This window comes from Scleropages formosus, chromosome 25 (assembly GCF_900964775.1).
Source record: "Scleropages formosus chromosome 25, fSclFor1.1, whole genome shotgun sequence".
In the NCBI taxonomy this organism is placed as follows: domain Eukaryota; kingdom Metazoa; phylum Chordata; class Actinopteri; order Osteoglossiformes; family Osteoglossidae; genus Scleropages; species Scleropages formosus.
The window spans coordinates 18940227-18958604 of record NC_041830.1 but is presented as its reverse complement, the minus strand read 5'-3'; the positions used below and the strand labels follow the sequence as shown (position 1 = coordinate 18958604).

The 18378-nt window shown below is 50.1% G+C and overlaps 3 protein-coding genes across 3 annotated transcripts; 2 read left to right on the top strand and 1 right to left on the bottom strand.

The window, feature by feature from the left end:
- Positions 1-607: 607 nt before the first annotated feature.
- wdr33 (WD repeat domain 33) lies at positions 608-15835 on the top strand. Its single transcript, XM_018739799.2, has 23 exons — positions 608-801; positions 5289-5514; positions 5613-5681; positions 5823-5927; positions 6017-6112; positions 6197-6348; positions 7567-7664; positions 9640-9766; positions 9908-10062; positions 10198-10276; positions 10435-10545; positions 10634-10728; positions 10806-10892; positions 11050-11189; positions 11274-11426; positions 11518-12312; positions 13509-13575; positions 13708-14053; positions 14154-14255; positions 14344-14504; positions 14586-14681; positions 14768-14968; positions 15041-15835. The coding sequence occupies exons 2-23, from the start codon at positions 5311-5313 to the stop codon at positions 15220-15222; spliced, it is 3621 nt and encodes a 1206-aa protein (XP_018595315.2). The 5' UTR covers positions 608-801; positions 5289-5310; the 3' UTR covers positions 15223-15835.
- A 64-nt stretch (positions 15836-15899) lies between these two features.
- On the bottom strand, positions 15900-17052 carry sft2d3 (SFT2 domain containing 3). The gene has a single exon (XM_029249193.1). It carries the CDS (start codon positions 16867-16869, stop codon positions 16051-16053), a length of 819 nt encoding a protein of 272 aa, XP_029105026.1. The 5' UTR covers positions 16870-17052; the 3' UTR covers positions 15900-16050.
- Positions 17053-17130: 78 nt separating this feature from the next.
- LOC108926812 (dual specificity protein phosphatase 18) lies at positions 17131-18373 on the top strand. Its single transcript, XM_018739765.2, has 2 exons — positions 17131-17543; positions 17882-18373. The coding sequence occupies exons 1-2, from the start codon at positions 17215-17217 to the stop codon at positions 18348-18350; spliced, it is 798 nt and encodes a 265-aa protein (XP_018595281.1). The 5' UTR covers positions 17131-17214; the 3' UTR covers positions 18351-18373.
- Positions 18374-18378: the final 5 nt, after the last annotated feature.

The following is an 18378-nucleotide window of genomic DNA, read 5'->3' as shown; positions in this document are numbered from 1 at the left end:
CAAGGCACCCCAAGCAGGACTCGAACCCCAGACCCAATAGAGAGCAGGACCCGGTCCAACCCACCGCGCCACTGCGCCCCCAAATACCATATACATAATTCCAAATTTGCTAACAAAAAACCTTTGTTTTTTTGTAGAAAATCTAAACAGTACATAAAAACCACTGAAGTGTGTTCTAATAAGGTCATTGAAACAACTGAAATATTGTAATTTCTTAAAGGTTTTTATAAAATATAATTGGAGTGACTTGTAGTTTCTCCTATTTTATTTATTTATTTATTTCTAGCTAGCTTTTGCATACTACTGCCCTGTTTGACTTTGGTTGCTCTGTGTTATGTTCTGTACTGTGTGCTTGAATTGTTCATGTAATAATAATTTAAAAGACATGTTTTAGACAACTTATGCTAATTGACTTTAAGTAACCGCACAATAAAAGACTGAAGAAACACTGAACGCACACACGGCCTACTAAAACTGCTAAGCCCACTTGTCCGTCGACGATGACGTCACGGCGTTGCGCGCCGCCATTTCTTGTGCGCCATGACGTTTAATTCTCCCGCCGTCGACATGTTCACGTCACGGGGAGCGCGCGACCAGCGGCTAAAGCGCGTCCACGAGTCGAGCAACTCCGACATGGAGGCCGAGGGTGACTGGCGTTAAAGGTTTTTCGCAGAGAATTAGAGCGATAGGACTGCAATAGCTTCGACTTCGGCGAGGAAGCCAATCCTATAGAAAAAAAAAACCCTCCGTAAAGGCGGATCTGGTTACCTGTAACTAGGTTCTTTTGCGGCGGGACAGTGGGTGAGTTGAGTAGCGTCGAGTAGCAGGAAAGAGCGGCGAGCCGGGCGCCATTTATTTAGCGGGCCGACCGGGGAGCACAGGACAGGGGCCAGCAGCAGTGGGCTGGTAAAACGAAAGCGGTCGGTGTGTGACCGCGGGGAGCGGGAGATCACGCCCTGCAGTGCTGGACGGCTGCTTTCTTTCCCCGCGCTTTCTCTGCCGTTGTTGTTGGAGCCGTGAAACCACGGCCTCCTCCTCACTCGTCTCGAGCGAGTGGTGCGTGGACACAACCACAGCTGAGTTGTTCTCTCCCGTCGACACAGCAGCCCAACGAGGGACCGACCCGCTTTTATTGAAATAGCTTGTTCTACGCAGTAATTTTACCTCAGTTGAACTTGAAACCCGGTTGGGAGAGTTATGCGGCCGGCCGGGGGCTGCCTGCCTGCTTCGCGCGCCCACCCAGCTCGCCGCTCGCGTGCTCAGCGGCCGCACGAGGCATCACAGCGCGGGACGGCACGGCCACACGGGTGAACGTGCTTCGCTCAGGGTGACTGTGTGTGTGAACCCACGCTGCAGTCACACTGTCAGCAGTGGACACTTTCCAGGTCACTGTAATGGGCACATGAGATAAAAGTGACCTTCAGGACACCACACGTTGTTGTTGTTGCTTCTGAATGCATCCGTGGGCCCGGGCCGTGTATCCGTTGTGTACCGGCCATCATGTCGCTCTCTCTCTCCCTGCCACATGCTTCCCGGCCCAGTAGCAGGAAGCCCTCAGTGCGGTCGTCCAGCTCCTGGTCCTCTGGCTGCTGCCCCCCCCAAGGCTTGGCTTCAGTGCCACCCGCAGCCCCGGTCATAGAGCTCCGCTTCTGTGCATGTTCTTTGCCCTGGTGTATGTCCACCCCCACCAGAAGTGTCCCCCTGGGTTCCTGCTTCCAGTGGAAACAGCTGAGTTACCAGCCATCTCATGACCTTCCTCTGTATTACCTGTGAAGTGCACCTGGGCTCTGCCTCGCCGCTCTATGAATTCACCACAATTTTGAAATGTTTTCGTTGTTAGTTTTTGCAACAACTTGTATTCCCTTACATTCTCATATGGCCTTTGCTTTTAAACTCTTTACATTGTGACTAGTTTGCTTTTCATAATTCTTTGTAAACTTCTCTGGAATAATTGCATGGTGTTTTGCACTCGTATTGCTCTTTGTAAAATTTTGCCAAATAAATATATGGCATTGTTATGTCAGATGCAACCATAAGAAGTAAGTTGAACAGTTGTTATAACTGTGTTTTCTTGCAGTAGATTATCACACATTGAGACAGAAGATTTCTCATTTGGTTCAGACAACAAAATTAAAAGGTGTGGTGTTAGTGTTTACATGTTGAACTCATTCGATCAACTGATGTGAAGTGCTTCACGTGTAAACCTCTGGATTTGATCTTTTCTTCTTGTTCGGAAAGTGATGCCGTAACTTCTGATGAGATATTTGAGCACTTGCAATTGGCTTCATGTGCGCTTCACAGTAGTGACATGCTGTCATGATGTTTCTGCTCCCAGTCTTAGTGATTTTCTGTGATCTAAGCTTTGTTGTGAAGGATCCCTGCTGGCTTTGAGGGTCCCTTATCAACCAATATGCATTCTGGAGCCATAAGCCTGCTCTTGAGTGATTTGTACCCTTCTGAACTGCTCCAGAATCCGGGATCTAAAATGAGACATGTCACATTTCACTGCAGCTTGTGAAAGTTCAAAATGTACAGATAGACTTGTTCCTGATGGCTGTATGAGGGTAACAAATCTAGATCCCCACTTGGGATCTTCCAGCATATTACGTGATGTCGGCTTTCTTCTGGACCTGAAACCTTCTTGGGGCCCGAAGGTCCCTTGTCACATTGTCACAAACTAATACATGTTCTCCTGTGGCACACTGGGTAAAAATGTTGCAGGAACGCATGTGATAGTAAGTGGATGATGGTTTAGCTCATGGTAAATCATCATGCTAACATCCAACTCTTCCAGGCTCAGTTTTTGAGGAAGATAGCAAGGAAGCCTGCTTGCCTGGTGTTCAGTTCTCCGCTGTACCTTTCAAGGTATCTGTAGGCCTGACTTTGTCTGCTGTCACTGCAGCTGGGTGTGATGCCACGCTGCCCCTTCTGCACTTGGCATGTCATTATGTATGTTGTACAGTCTTTGTCCTGGTTTTGTTCTGCTCACCTCAGCAGTCAGTGCAAGATGTTAGTGTGTGCGCTTGTTAATGACAGTACTGCATTTGAGTCAGAGTTTCTGTGCTGCTGATATCGTGAAAAATCCTTCCTGCTGCATGCAGCTTTGGGTGCCAGCTCCATCTCACATGCTTCTAGTGAACATATTGCTAGTGAGGAGTCACTGTAGAGAGCCTGACACTGTGTGGTGGAGCAATAGGAAATGGCTTCATGGTGACACTGCAAAGTAAATAAGATAAATTAAAAAAAAAAAAAAACATACCAAATGCAGGCCTTATGCCATCCGTTCTACGCATTCAGCAATAACGTTTTTTGAGAAATGTTGTGTGAGTGCAGAGCTTTTCCCCATTATTGCTCCCAGAGTTTCCTACCCTTATTTAATATCTAAAGGACTGGTGAAGGGTGGCACTTGTTCACTGGTTACCCCCGACAAACTGATTAAACTGCGCATTACTGTTGTTCATGTCTTGTAGCCATGTATGAAAATGCAATTCATTATGTGCAGCAACTCAGAAAATGTTGCAGTCGACTACAGTTAGAGCTTCAACTACTTGCTGCTTTCTGTGTCTTTAGCATTGTGCCAACCAAGATGTACAGTTTAGACATTTACGTCAAAGAATATGACCCTCTGAGGCTATGCATGAGCTGTGTGCTCTGATATTAATGAATAGGGAATTTAGCCAAATATTTGTAAAGTTGGTTACTAAGCACACGCAGTGGTTTAGCTGCAAACATTTTAGCATCGCACAAGATGCCATCTTCAGGACAGCCAAAGTAACAAACTTTAAAGTTCTTGTTTGTGATGATTTATTCATGATTTATTACTGAGCGGACCTGGAGTTTAACAGTGGGGTTGGTTAAATGGCTTAGTCCAGAGATTCCCAGAGTGGCAAAGAAATTTAGAGATAAAGTAATTGGTCCAACTTTTGAACTTAATTGGGACCTAGTGTTGGTTTGTTACTCAAAGTTTATTAGTTGAATGTGTCACAGAGTGGGCCAGGGGTTCATCAGCAATTGTATATGCACTTACTTGTGTAATGCGCTCTGAAAAAAATGGTGGTGTTGGACTAATGATTTTGGAATTATGTGTCTGCATTTAAAGCTTTTCTCCTGCTGGTGAAATTAACTTTTGTTTACTAAGATGCTTGTGTCCTTTGAGAAAAACATCAGCTATGTGAATTAAAAACCGTCAACCTACACCGCTCTGTAGGGTAGAATGCAACAGGACTTTTTGGCACCCCATACCCCCCTTGGCAGCACTCCCCTTCTGTGGTGAGTCAGGACACCCTGTGCACATCATATAAAAGCAGCAGTATTTACAGGACTGTAATAGGAATGGCCAATTAAGAGCTAGATCAGTGTGTCAGTGCTTACCTGTAGCTCTTGATCCTTGATTCTTGATCCCTTCTTTCACCCCACACATCACACTACATTTTATAATAAGGAATAAAAGTGTCGTTATGAGAATTGTAATTATTTTTTTAAAGTTATGTTTACCTCAAAGAGCAGGCAAGTGCGCGTCATCTTAGAGCCAGAGGTATTACTTGAAAGTGGAGGATGGTGGAAAGGCAGCACTTTGCTGACAACTCAAAGTAGTACGTGTAGAAACCATAGGATCATCTACAGCTTGTTTGCCAACTCTGAGTATGTTACTAATTCAAGTGTCACCTGATGCACTGAATTGGTGACACTTGAACTATGAATTAGTATGCCTCTATAAATGGTTTTTGCAAGAAGTTGATATTGTGAAATTTAAGTTGAGGACCAGTTGTATGTGTTCTCAAAGCTGTGCATACTATGTTCACATCTCCAGTAGAAATTAAAAACCTAGTGTTTTTTGTATGGATAGTCATGATGTGGGAAGAGTTGCCTGTTGAAGGAATATGTAGATATTTTTCAGATTTTAATTTGTTTTTTTTTAACTGATAATTGTGTTAGCATGTTATCTATTGCTGATCTCTCTAAAACACATTAAAAATGTGAATTCAAGTTTTTTTAAATTCATGTCTGAATTCATACCTTGATTGAATTACACCTCATTAAAATGGGAGTGCGGTGAAAGTTTTTTGTTTTGTCGGAATGCAGCTCTTCACAACGGGTGGTTGTGATCTGCTTGACTGCTGTGTGTGAAGTTTCTTTTGATGGATCTATGATGGAAAGTAATTTGTTTTTATTGCTGTAGAACTTTTTTTTTTTTTTTCTCTCCCCCCCTTTCTTAGAAAAGCCGTCATGAGTTCTCTGCAGTTTGGTGACAGTCCAGTGTCAGTGACCCATTCTGGTTTGCCCCTCAGGTGCAGTGTCCTGGTGCTCACCATGGCAACGGACATGGGCTCGCCACCGCGCTTCTTCCATATGCCACGCTTTCAGCACCAGGCTCCTCGGCAGCTCTTCTACAAGAGGCCCGACTTTGCGCAGCAGCAGGCCATGCAGCAGCTCACCTTTGATGGCAAACGCATGCGCAAGGCTGTCAATCGCAAGACCATCGACTACAACCCCTCCGTCATCCGCTACCTGGAGGTGAGGCTGGCTGGCTGTGCCCTCCAAGGCTGTCTTCAGTCAAGCACTGTGTCCCAGGTTGGGGTTCCTCGGTCTGAGTCTTTTACTCTGTGCTGTAGAACCGCCTTTGGCAGCGAGATCATCGGGATTTCCGAGCCATCCAGCCAGATTCAGGATGTTACAACGATGTAAGTAGTCAGGCTCCCAGAGTGCGTGGTGCTGTTGCTTATTTTTCTTAGGGCTTTATGGTCAGAGCCAGTGCTTTGTCTGCAGTGTGTGTTTGTGTTGTCAGGACTTGATGGTTTGTGTCTCCCTGTCTCCCTTTGCAGCTTGTGCCACCCGTGGGCATGCTGAACAACCCTATGAACGCGGTCACTACAAAGTTTGTCAGAACTTCGACCAATAAAGTCAAGTGTCCAGTATTTGTTGTGCGGGTGAGTGTTTTCGCCATTGTTTTGTGGGTTGTTGTTTTGTGGTCGAGAGGACTAGATGCTGACGAAGCCATTATCTCTCTGGTGACCAGTGGACTCCGGAAGGCAGACGTCTGGTCACTGGGGCCTCCAGTGGAGAGTTCACCCTCTGGAATGGGCTCACCTTCAACTTTGAAACCATCCTTCAGGTACACTGGACTCTCACACACTCATAACTAACAGTCTTGCGTTGTAGTTTGTGCTCTACTCATCAGGTTCTGATTGTCCTGCAGGCTCATGACAGCCCTGTGCGGGCTATGACCTGGTCCCACAATGACATGTGGATGCTCACAGCCGACCACGGAGGCTACGTGAAGTACTGGCAGTCCAACATGAACAACGTCAAGATGTTCCAGGCCCACAAGGAGGCGATTAGAGAGGCCAGGTCTATACCCAATCTCACATTTTCTGTAGTCGGTCCCCAAGTGTTGTTCCCAGAGGGTTGTGTTGGTCACAACCCCTGCTGTGGGGGTCTCAACTCTCAGAACCACGCTGTTCACAGAGATTGTCATGTGCTTTTCTTGCAGTTCTGCGCTAATTTCTGTTTACGTCTTCAATTTTGTATTTTTCTTGCTATATATTTACATGCTTTGTACCAAAAGATTTTGTTTAGTGTTTAAATAAAGTATTTTTATTAACATGAAGGTTAATGTTAGCAGCATTTGGCAGCATGGGCCTGAGCTGTGTAGGGTAGAGGTGCCCACACTGGTCCACTCAAGTGTCACCCACAGAAGTCACTCTTTCATAGCCCTTTTGGACACAAGTCTGCTGTTGATCATGGTTCTTGCCCTGTTTATACCCCACTCTTGATTTTTGGTCTCTGGGTATGACTGTCTGTACATCTGAAATCTCTCATCCATATTTTGGCAGATGAATGTATGCAGTTTCGTTTTTTTTTTTTTTTTTTTTTTTTTTTTTTTTAAATTAAAAGCATAACTTAATGTAGTTTTATTGAGGCTGCTCAGAGATGACAACAGGCCCCACCAGAACCTCATGCTGCCCGCTTTCCGGTGACAAACCATGTTTCTTAAACCACTCTGCCAGCTCCCAGTGACCTGGTGCTTGCATGCACTGGATTGGGACCTCATTTACAGACTTATTCAGCTGATTGATTGACTTGGAGACTTTGTACTGCAGAACAGTGCTGTTCAAAGCATCACATCTACTCTCATTTTCTTTCTCTCTCTCTCTCTCACACATACACACAGCGTTGCGACTTTCCTTTTGCTTCTCCATGTAGTTCAGTGCTCTTGTCAGGAAACCAGAGGCTTGTCAGGTGGCGTACTTCTCTGTATCAAAAGCCTTGGTCTTCTCCACGTCGTGACTGTGGAAACAGTGTCATCTCACAGCTACATGCCCAGCACCCATTGATGAACCCTATCGGAACTATGTTTCATGTATATTCTTCATGTATAGCCCCCTTTCATGCAGCTCGAATAAAGTTTAGCACAATGCCCACCCCTCTGGGTATAGGAAAGTCTGGGGAATGGGGATCCACGTAGCTGTGTGACAATGCTCGTGTTCATAGCCCTCTGTATGGTGTGCCATGGGGAACGTGGCAATCCCCTGTGCGATGTTCACTCTTTCCCTGCTGTGTCTTCAGTTTCTCCCCCACGGATAATAAATTTGCAACTTGCTCCGACGATGGAACTGTTCGCATCTGGGACTTTCTGCGCTGTCATGAGGAGAGGATCCTGAGAGGTAAGATCCAGCAACCTCACACATGGACATACTCAGATGCATTTGTATACAAGGAAGGTGTGAATACCATTCCTTGCACACTCCCACTACAACCTCTGTAGGGGACCTCATGTTGCTTACAGGCCATTCATGTTCAGACAATAAGACACTCTGTGAGAACTCTATTCAGCATACACATCATGTTACGCATGGTTGGTGTCATATATATGTCCTTAGAAACACACACTTGTCTGTGCAGCTTGTCCTATTTCCCATGGAAGTCGATCTTATCCAGGATTACATGGTTGCAATCCAGCTGTTGTGTCCATGTGTGTACTCATGAGTAGTAACTTAAAATTTTGTTGGAGTTGAGCCCCGAGTCACATGATCTTACTTCTTCACTGAAGTGCACCTGCCTGTCAGGGGTGTGGACCTCAGGCAGGGTACTAACATAAATACAACACGTGTATATACCCGAGTGCCAGAAGAAGCCCCACGTGTAAATGGTGTTAAAGCAGGGTAGTTGCATCCGAACCCAGAGTCCTCAGAGCCTATAGTAAACTGTCATGCTGGGGGCCACTTCTCTAGGCATGGTTGCTAATGTGTTTCAGTCCAGTTGGACATAACTTGGACAATGAGTGAAAACAACAAGCTGGAGGCAGAGCAGCGAGCCAGGTGTACTTTCTCTGTAGTTGTTTTGTGAATAAAGTAAAAATAAGTCATGTGCTGGTTTTGGCAGCTGCGGTGGTAGAAAAAGACACGAAAGTTGAGCTTAGCTGGTCTGATATTACGCAACTTTAATCTCACTTATACTAATGTGTGAGCAACATCAGCCATATAGATACTTGTATGCGCTCATGTTCCACTTACCCTCAGGAGTGTGGGCCTTCCACATACTGTGTTTGAACGCCAGCTTCAGGGACCTGTTTTGTTCCAGAGTGCTGTGTGTGGCCCGCAGTGTGCGCTCATCCCCTTGGTGTCTGTGTGTCCTGCCAGGAGAGGCTACCTCTAGTTAAAATGGAGATCCCTGCAGTGTGTGAGTGAGTCGCACACACTGGTAACTCAGCTGATTACTCTTGCCTTTCAAACTGAAATATTATACAGCAGGAAGTCTCAGTGCAGAGAACAGCTGGTGACTGAGTGTAATAAACATTTTAATGTTGCCACACTTTCTGTTCCACTTGGGTGCTGAGATATGGATCAGTGTACAGTGCTTTGGCTGCTGAATTTTGTTTTTTCACCTCCATGTTTAAGACCTCCCTTCTGTGGATGGCTGAGATGCAGCCCCGTGTGTTCGGTTGTGTGTGTGTGTGTGTCTTTTTTTTTTTTTTTTTTTTTTTTTTTTTTTTTTTTTGTGTCGTTGCTCTAAAAGAGGGCTTTTTTCCATAAGCGTATGCAGCAGAGTTCCTGTGGTTCTGTGGCCTTGTCCACTCTGCTCACCGCTATTTTCCTTACCCTGTACAACCTGAGATTGAGGGAGACTGGAAAATTAAGCAATTGGAGGGATTATGTACACCTCAATATGTTTGCCTGAGTCCCGGTGACCCATCCTGAAACTCGAGTGGCCATGGCTGACAGTTTGCTGTATGATAGTACACACTCGGTATTAACACACGTCAGCTGACACCGTGATCTCTGGCCGATCAAGCTCAACACATACCTGGCCTATGTTCTCACAGCATATGACCCAATTAAAGGTCTGTGTCAGCTCCCCCCATTGCAAACATACAGTAAGTAATGATCAGGTATGCAGCAGGCCTTGGAGGTGATTGTCATCTGCTGTCTCAGGATAAAACCGTAAACAAAACCCCTCGTCATCAGGCTGTGTCTGTACAGTGCAAGTGCTGTTCAAGCCCGCCTTAGCTTGGGGGTGCCCTGTCACTCTGCTCACACCACACTCCGCCCGTATGACTACAGACTTGGGGATAGTCACCAGGAGTGGTGAGTCTGAAAGTAACTGGTTCTCTGTAGCGGTTATGCTCTGTTCCTCTCGCAGGCCATGGTGCAGATGTGAAGTGTGTGGACTGGCACCCGACCAAGGGCCTGGTGGTGTCCGGCAGCAAGGATAGTCAGCAGCCAATCAAATTCTGGGACCCAAAAACGGGACAGAGTCTGGCCACATTGTGAGTCCTGCGGTTCCCTTCGCTCTCTCTCCCCCTTTATCCTTGGTGTATCTGGTACGGAGAGGCTGTGCATCCTGCTGGCCGCACCCAATTAGCCCAGGAAGTGGTGTTCTGACCTGAACAACCGCTCTTCCGATGCAGACATGCCCATAAAAACACAGTGATGGAGGTGAAGTGGAATCTGAATGGCAACTGGCTGCTAACGGCATCTCGCGACCACCTGTGCAAGCTGTTCGACATCCGTAACCTCAAAGAAGAGCTGCAGGTCTTCAGGGGCCACAAAAAGGAAGCCACAGGTCCGTGTCTAGGGGGAGCTCCGTGTTGTATTCCAGGGATATGCAAGTGTGTCACAAGCTGATTTATTTATTTTTTAAACATTGCATCTGGCTTTTTTTTTTGTGTGTGCGTGCATGTCCCCATCCTCTGTGCAGCTGTGGCTTGGCACCCTGTTCATGAGGGCCTGTTTGCCAGTGGAGGCTCCGATGGATCCCTGCTCTTCTGGAATGCTGGGTAAGAGGGATAGGAAGTGGCTCAGTGTATGTACAGTTCTACACTATACACACACACTTCAGGTTGGTATGTAGGATGCTGATTTTGTGTGTGTGTGTGTGTGTGTGCACGCTCCTTGAGGGACCCCATGCTCTAAGCAGTCCTGTTTGTGTGTGCAGGGTGGAGAAGGAGGTGGGGGGCATGGAGATGGCCCACGAAGGGATGATCTGGAGCTTGGCCTGGCACCCTCTTGGACACATCCTGTGTTCCGGCTCCAATGATCACACCAGGTAGTCGAGTGAGTGAGTGAGTGCTGTCACATTTCTCTGCTGCAGTTTCACACTTCCTCCATGCATCCTGCGTGTTTGTTCCCCTTAGTAAGTTCTGGACCAGGAATCGCCCTGGAGACAAGATGCGAGACCGCTACAACCTAAACCTGCTGCCAGGAATGTCGGAGGATGGCGTGGAGTACGGTGAGTCCACGGATGCTTGTTTGGTACAGTGTGGTGAGTCCGCAGGTGTGTGCTAACATTGTGCTTCTTTGCTTCAGATGACATGGAGCCCAACAGCTTGGCTGCCATCCCTGGTATGGGCATCCCTGAGCAGCTTAAGGCAGCATTGGAGCAGGAGCAGAGCGGTGAGCCACGTCCACACACCTCACACATTTCACTGCAACAGTGTAACCTAAGGGTGTGATCACAGGTCCACATGTTCAGCCCCCATACCACCTGCACTTCATACTTTACTGACCAAGTATTTGATTTGCTTCACTTGGCAACAACTCTCTCTGTTAGGGAAAGAAGCATCAACAGATGTAGAAATGACCATTCCTGGACTTGACTGGGGGATGGAGGAGGTTATGCAGAAAGACCAGAAAAAGGTTCCGCAGAAGAAGGTCCCATACGCCAAACCGATACCAGCCCAGTTTCAGCAGGTATGACCTGGCTGAGTCTCCTCTTCTCTTTTCCCACCCCTGCTCAAACCTCCGCTGAGTGAGTCCTCTGTATGGCTCCTACAGGCATGGGCTGAGAATAAGGTGCCTGCACTGCCCCCTGGGGAGATGCCCAAGGAGAGGAAGGACGAAAAGAAGGTGGACGGAAAGAAGAAAACGCAGGCAGAGATTGAGCAGGAGATGGCAGCGCTGCAGTACACAAACCCTCTTCTTCTGGAGGTGAGGCCTGAGGCTGTGGGAGTGCCCACGGGGTGCCCAAGTTCAGCACTGTTTCTGTAACGCTGTCACGTCATCTTCCTTCTCCTATCAGCAACTCAAGATTGAACGCCTTGCTCAGAAACAGTCGGATCAGACTGCACTACCTCCTGGACAGCAGGGGGCGCTGCAGCCCTTCCCTGGACAGGGGTCCATGGTGCCACCCACTCAAGGATTCCCGCAGTCTCTTCCACCTCAGCCGATGCCCCACAGCATGCCCCACAACATGCCCCCCATGGGTCCCGGGGGTCTCCAAGGTTCCTTTTTGCCTCAGGGCCAGATGGGCCCTGCAGGGCCCCAACTTCACCAGGGACCTCCTCAGGGTTTCATGGGGCCCCCAGACATGCATGGACCCCAAAACCTGCAGAGGCATCCTGGGCCCCTCAGGCACATGGGGCCTCAAGGGCCACATGGAATTCCACCTGGATCCAGAGGAATGACTGGGGCCCCTCAAGGAGGGATACAGGGGCCTTCTGGGCCTCAGAGCAACATGATGCCCCCTCCGCCTCGAGGAATGGGGCCTAGAGACAGCCAGGGCCCTGGGCCACAAGGCATGATACCCCAGGACATGCGAGGTCCCCTGCCCCAGGGCAACATGATGAGCCACCAGGCTTTAACCATGCATGGCCCACAAGGTCAGCAGAACCCCCCACGAACGCATGGAAACATGCAGGGTCCCCCCGGAAGCATGCAGGGGCATCCTGCTAACATGCACGGTCCCCCAGGAAACATGCAGGGTCACCCAGGCAACGTTCACGCCCCCCCAGGCACCATGCAGGGACACTCGCCGTTTATACAGCAGGGAAAGTCCCCGCTGCTAGGTGATGGATCCAGAGGACAGTTCAACCAGGTGAGCTTCTCTGAGGCCCTGCTTAACGATGGTCCTGGATCCTCAGCTTACAAGCACAGCTGTGTGTGGAAGTCCGTTCACCATTTTGATTTATTCGTAAACCAAAAGTGGCTTTTGCCTCGACCAATAAAAAGGTGGTAATGGTGATGTAAGGGTAAATGCTGTGGAGTTGTTTGACTCATGGTGACCACTTGTGGGGTTTCCTTGGTAAGGCAGGGTACAGAAGTGCTTTACAGCTGCTGCCTTTCATGGTAGGACATGGAAACTCCATGCACTGCTGGATCCAAACCCACATCCAAATGAATAGTTGAAGCAGCAAGGCACCTGCATAACCCCTGTGCCGAAGTACTGTTCGGCAAGTCAGGAGTCCCTTGATTTATTGGTTTGGTTCTGTAAAAGTCTTGGGCATAGATACAGTAAATAAAAATACACAACACCTTGAGTATTTTTAAAACTAAAATGACAGAAAATAGAAATGTTGCATGTCCGACTCCTCGTGCCCGTTTTTGACAGGTTCATTCCACAAGCTTACTGATCGCTCAGGAACACCAGATGTGAGCTGCACTTGAGACATTAACTTGTTTATTCTTCAAGCAGACATGTCATAGGACTGTAGGACCACCTTAGTTCAACTCACTTTCACAGTGTTTACAGCTGAGCTCCAGTCTGTGTCTGCCCTTTTGAACCATTGTTGACCTGTAATAACAATGAGTGTTGGTGATCCCAAGAGTGACAGCAAGAGCTGCACTGTTACCATGGAAACAGATGTGGAGATCCATATGATGAACGTTGCGGATAATTTTGGGATTAACAATGAACATTTTCAGTAATTTAAAGTTTAGTTTTTAATGTAGCTTGAAGTTCAAAAATCAGTTTATTATAGGAATCTCAGATTTTTTTTTACAAAACTTTTACAAAAGTTCACTTGAACTTCCATCGTTAACTACATGTGACTTGGGGATAAAAGAGACTGGAGGTCCAAACAAATCAAGTGAGGAACTGACATCTAATGATCCTAGTTGTTTGCAGTTTCAGGAGCTGGTTTACCAGTAATTGTGGGTTCAGCTGAGGAGCATCGCTACCTAATTCTTGGTTTTTATGGTTATACCAGAGTACAGAGTCTGGCAGAACTTGTGCATGTGAACATCCTGTAGTCAATATTGTAGCAGTGTGGTACAAATGTGCTGCTGTTGCAGGTGGGACAGAGCCCAGGATCTCAAGCTATGATGTCGGGGATGGTACCACAGGGACCCAGTGGAAAAGGTAGGAGGTGGCTACACATCTTGATCATGTGAAAATTGCCATTGACGGCCATATGTGTAAACACTAGTGTGTGTGATCTAAAAGGACGTTGCGTTTGCACGAACGCTCAGGGATGTCTCCGCTGTGCTACAGGAGACACTCGTGCCCTCCCCAACCACCACCTGGGTCCGCACCCTGATCGCCGGGGGTCCGAAGGGGCAGGAGGGCCAGACCAGGTATCAGACCGGGCCGCGCTGTATTGGGGAGAGTCCCGTGACGGGCGCCGGGGACCCGCTGAGTACGAAGGGACGGACGAACGTTTCCACCTGAGGGGGGAGGACGGTTGGAGGCCGCAGCGGGGTCCCGCACAAGATTACCCTGGGGATGCCAGGGCTGCCAGGGGAGGAGCTGCGGGGAAATGGGAGTCTCACCGTGGGCCTGATGAACGATACCCGCGGGATACGGAAGAGGCCCGTTTCCGTGGACGCAGAGAGGAGAGGTTTGCTTCCAGCTCTGCCCTCTACTCCACGCGCTCTGTTCACACCCTCTAAGCCCACACTGCTGTACTAAACCTGGCTGCTGTGTGACATGTGCCGCAGGTTTGACAGTTACGAGGGTCCCGGGGATGACTTTGACCAACGGCAGCGGGAGCTGAGACGACCTGGACACACCCCCCGGCACAGCCAGGACCCAGAGGACCCGTAAGACCGCTGACACACTCCTGTACAGATACGTACCACAGAGGAATGAAGTACAGCCCTTGTTACATAGCCGAGCTGCTCTTCACAGGTTCCGCAGGGGGGGACCCATGAGGCAGGAGAGCCGGGGCGGGGCCCGGGGGGCCCGAGGGTTTCCTGACGACTTTGGAGTGGAGGAGCCCATGGAGGAGCCATGCCGCAGCTGGGACAGCGCAGCCAGAGGGCGGAGCCGCACAGCTCCACCCCGTGGAGGTCAGTCATTGGCCATGTCCTTGTTCCCCCAGCTGACAGGTTGCATATTCTGTCAACTGACCCCATGTCCTGTCTGTCCAGGTGGGCGAAAAGGACTGCTGCCGACACCAGAAGAGTTCCCCCCACACTACGATGGAGGACGGAACCTGGACAGCTGGGAGGGGGGTCGCGATCCAGGTAGGTTGCGATGTCATGACAATGACCATGTGCCTGAGAGCTTGGCGAGATAGAGGCAGTTAAGCTGTATGTGTTTGTGTCTCCAGGGCATGAGGTCTACAGGGACGGACAGCGGTCGGAACATTGTCCCCGGGACAGCCCGTCAGGGCCTGGCAGGGAGCGCTCGTCCTCTCTGCAGGGAATGGACATGGCCTCGCTGCCTCCCCGTAAGCGGCCGTGGCATGACGGGCCAGGCACTGCAGACCCTCGCGACAGTGATGGCTCTGGATCCATGGGGGAGGACAGAGGTAGGGACTGTGTGTGTGTGTGTGTGTGTGTGTGTGGGGCAAGCCTCTTTCTTACAGCTTTCTGTCTTACAGGCCGCCCCTCACAGAGGGATCCTCATCGAGATGAAGGTGGATACGGAGTGTCATCTCGAGGAGGCCGGGGGGGGTGGGGCCGGGGTGGAGCAGCTGGAGGTGGAGCAGCAGGAGGGAGCTCAGGGCCTACGACACGACGAGGCGCCAACCGTGGGATGTCCCGAGGCGGCCGCTCGCGATAGGAATGCTTCTGTTGGACTCTTGACAGCCACGAGCTCTGTGGAGGGCTGGGACCAAACACACACCTCCTTCCGAATGTCATCTGGGCTTGCAGGCATATACGTGTGTGCGTGCGCACGCACGCGTGCATATGTGTATTCTCACATCTGCGCGGGTGTCTGTACCTCTCCCCCTGTAGATTTGAGACTGTCTGTGGGTTCTGGCTGTCTTAACTAGACACCTGCAGGTGGTGCTGTTCCCTGCTGAACAGAGTCCGGGAGAAGGTCGTGTGGATCTTGAAATGGAACTGGAGTTGGGTCTCCTGCCCTCCTCCATGTGCTCCACAGAGACCCACTGGGACACCGGTCCCCCTCACTCACACATTATATGCATGCATGCGCGCACACACACACACACACACACACACACACACGCGCAAAAAAACCCCACCACCACTAAACTTAGTAATTCTTTCCTGAAATTTTTAATATAAAGCAGAGGAAGTTGTATTCTGTCGTAGCCACGCCCCTTTGCGTGGGGACGCAGCCTTTGTTTGTAAATGTACAGTTTGTCAGCAGATTGTCATATTGTTTTGTCCTTTTTGTATGACTGCAATAGATTTTGTGCAAAATTTGACAGTTTGATTTCATTATTTACAATGAACGCCCCCCCCCCCCCTCCCCGGAGCAGGGATTCGGTTTATTAACAGAGGAGCGACAGTGGAGATCGATCATCATCGCTACCACCAGCAGCAGCAGCAGCGTCGCCCGCTCAGTCCCCCGCCGACCCAGCGGTCGCACAGTGAAGGAGCCTCGTGGCCCCGGTCGCTACTATCTCGGTTCACCCGCGGCTCAGATGGGCAGGGTTCTACCGGATATGGTCCTTCTGAGAGCCGCCGCCGCCACGCCGCCCAGGAGCCGCAGTCCGCTGGTCCCTCCGGGCAGCAGCGCCACCGCGGAGCCCAGGATGGCGGCGATCTGAAGCGCGGCCCCGAGCGCCGTGAGCGGCGTGCTGCGAAGCCCGAGCGCGGCGTACAGCGTCCCTGCCAGGGCGAGCAGGTAGAGCGCCGCCCCGGGACTGGGAGCCCCCAGCAGGCGGCTCGGACCGCGCAGGACGGCGGCGCTCAACAGCGCGAACACTGAACCCAGCGACCAGAGCAGCGCGAACTTGCGGGCCTTGAGGAGCAGCAGCGGGGCGTACAGGGCCGCCAGGCCGAAGCACAGAGCCGAGAGGCCGGCCAGCAGCCCGAAGGCCGCCAGGCGCTGGGAGCGGCCGAGGCCGGGCAGCAGCGGGTCGGGCTCCCAGCTGCCGAACCAAGAGGAGCTGGGGGCGGCAGGACGGGACCAGCCGGCAGACCAGCGGCCGAACCAGCTCCCCTCAGGCGACGGCGCTTCCCCAATGTCCAAAGCCGTGCTGGAGCCGGACTGCGGAGGCGCCGCAGAAGCGCTCTTGGACTGCGCCAGGTACTCCTGGAGCTGCCGGTTCAAGTCCGCCATGTTTCCTCGTCGCGTAGGCTGACTTTTCGCAGCACGCTGCTTTGGACTCGTAAACGGCAACTTCGTTGAGCGGATATGACGACACAAGGCGACCCCGACAAAGGCAAACGATGGCGTGACGTCACAAGGCGACGGAAGCTCTTTCCCCCCCCCCCCCGTTTTGAATGAAAACATTTGAAATAAGAGCAGCGCCCCGTTGCATTCTTTCTTTGCACGGCCTTGTCTGAAGTGTCATTACTCTGTTTCAATGTGTTTAATACTGGGGACTGTGCTTCAGCTGACATAACTAATTTCACAATATAATAATATACTCAATAAAGGAATACTCCACCTCCCTATAAGTTTCTTAGCAAAAATGAAAATGTACCCACTTCAATTGTATATGTTCAGAAATAACCAACATTTATTAACAGTAAATTGTTTCCACAAACCCATCTCTCCATCCTGCTATGTTAACACACCTACTCTGTAGTGGCAGTAGTAGTAAAGGTCCTCTTTCTGATTTGCAATATTTTTACAATGTTGCTGCAAGCTGGATTCATCCCACAAGCCCTTGAAACTTGTTCAAGGGTGAATTATTTTAATAAGGAGGTAATGAATGGGCTGACCGGCTACTGCCGGTGCTGTGTCTCATGGAACATCTTTGTGACAAAGGTAGTTTCACCCTGTAAGCTGACGAGGACAGGAGACCCACCCCACAGCGTTTCACCACCTTCTATAATTAACAGTCCACACCATTGGTTACTGGAGGCCTGCGGTCTATATTGGGAACGGCCAGTGGAGCACCAGCAGCGGGGGAGAAGCAGCCTGGAGCCAGTGGGGTCTGAACCTAGCAAGCCTGCAACCAGGTCAGTCACAGAGAACAATGAGATTTACAGGGGCCTGTACTGCTCCCACTGTGCTTCAACTGTGCAGAAGAGCATTTCTCCACTTTCACAAATTTGCATGGTTTTGTGAAAATTGTTACCAAACTGCATCCATAAAGAGATTATCAGAGTGTTACAGCAAATGTGGGATCAGTGAGCAGTGTGGCTGGTCTGTATTACGATGAGTTGTGAATCAGCTTTGTAAAACTACAGAAATCAGTCTGCAGAGTTAGCTAGAAAACAGCTGAAGTTGAGGTAAATGGCAGGAAAACACCGTTGGCTGGTTAACGTTAAAGTAGAATGCGGTTTGTCCACCGCAGCCTCATGTCCGTGTCTCAGATCACCTCAACCCTGTTCCTGGGCGATGCTGAGTGCGCCACGGACCACGCCCTGGTGTCCCGCAAACGCATCACACTCATCATCAATGCCACGCTGACACACTGCCGTCCTTCACACCGTGGCGTGGAGTTCGTCCGAGTTCCTGTCCCGGACCTCCCTCACGCCCGTCTGAGTGACCACTTTGACAGGGTGGCTGAGTGTATCCATAACAACCAGGTGGGAAGCACACTGGTGCACTGCGCCGCTGGCCGGAGCCGCTCCCCAGCCCTGGTCATGGCGTATCTGATGCGGTACAGAGGAATGACACTGAGTGAAGCTCACCGCTGGGTCCGCGACCGGCGCCCATACATCTGCCTCAACGCTGGCTTCTGGGACCAGCTGCTACTTTACGAGAAGAGGCTCTACGGGAAAAACACGGTGCAGCTGGCTACTCCACCCCCGTGGCTGTAGGACCTTGCCCTGGTGAGATTCATCACCA

Excerpts from the sequence above, each read along its gene's own strand:
- LOC108926812 (XM_018739765.2), top strand. The coding sequence starts at position 17,215 with ATGTTGCTGCAAGCTGGATTCATCCCACAAGCCCTTGAAACTTGTTCA. Across the intron at positions 17,544-17,881 it reads CCTAGCAAGCCTGCAACCAG|CCTCATGTCCGTGTCTCAGA; the intron begins GTCAGTCACAGA and ends TGTCCACCGCAG.
- sft2d3 (XM_029249193.1), bottom strand. The coding sequence starts at position 16,869 with ATGTTTTCATTCAAAACGGGGGGGGGGGGGAAAGAGCTTCCGTCGCCT.
- wdr33 (XM_018739799.2), top strand. The coding sequence starts at position 5,311 with ATGGCAACGGACATGGGCTCGCCACCGCGCTTCTTCCATATGCCACGC. Across the intron at positions 11,190-11,273 it reads TACCAGCCCAGTTTCAGCAG|GCATGGGCTGAGAATAAGGT; the intron begins GTATGACCTGGC and ends TGGCTCCTACAG. Across the intron at positions 14,256-14,343 it reads AGCCAGGACCCAGAGGACCC|GTTCCGCAGGGGGGGACCCA; the intron begins GTAAGACCGCTG and ends TGCTCTTCACAG.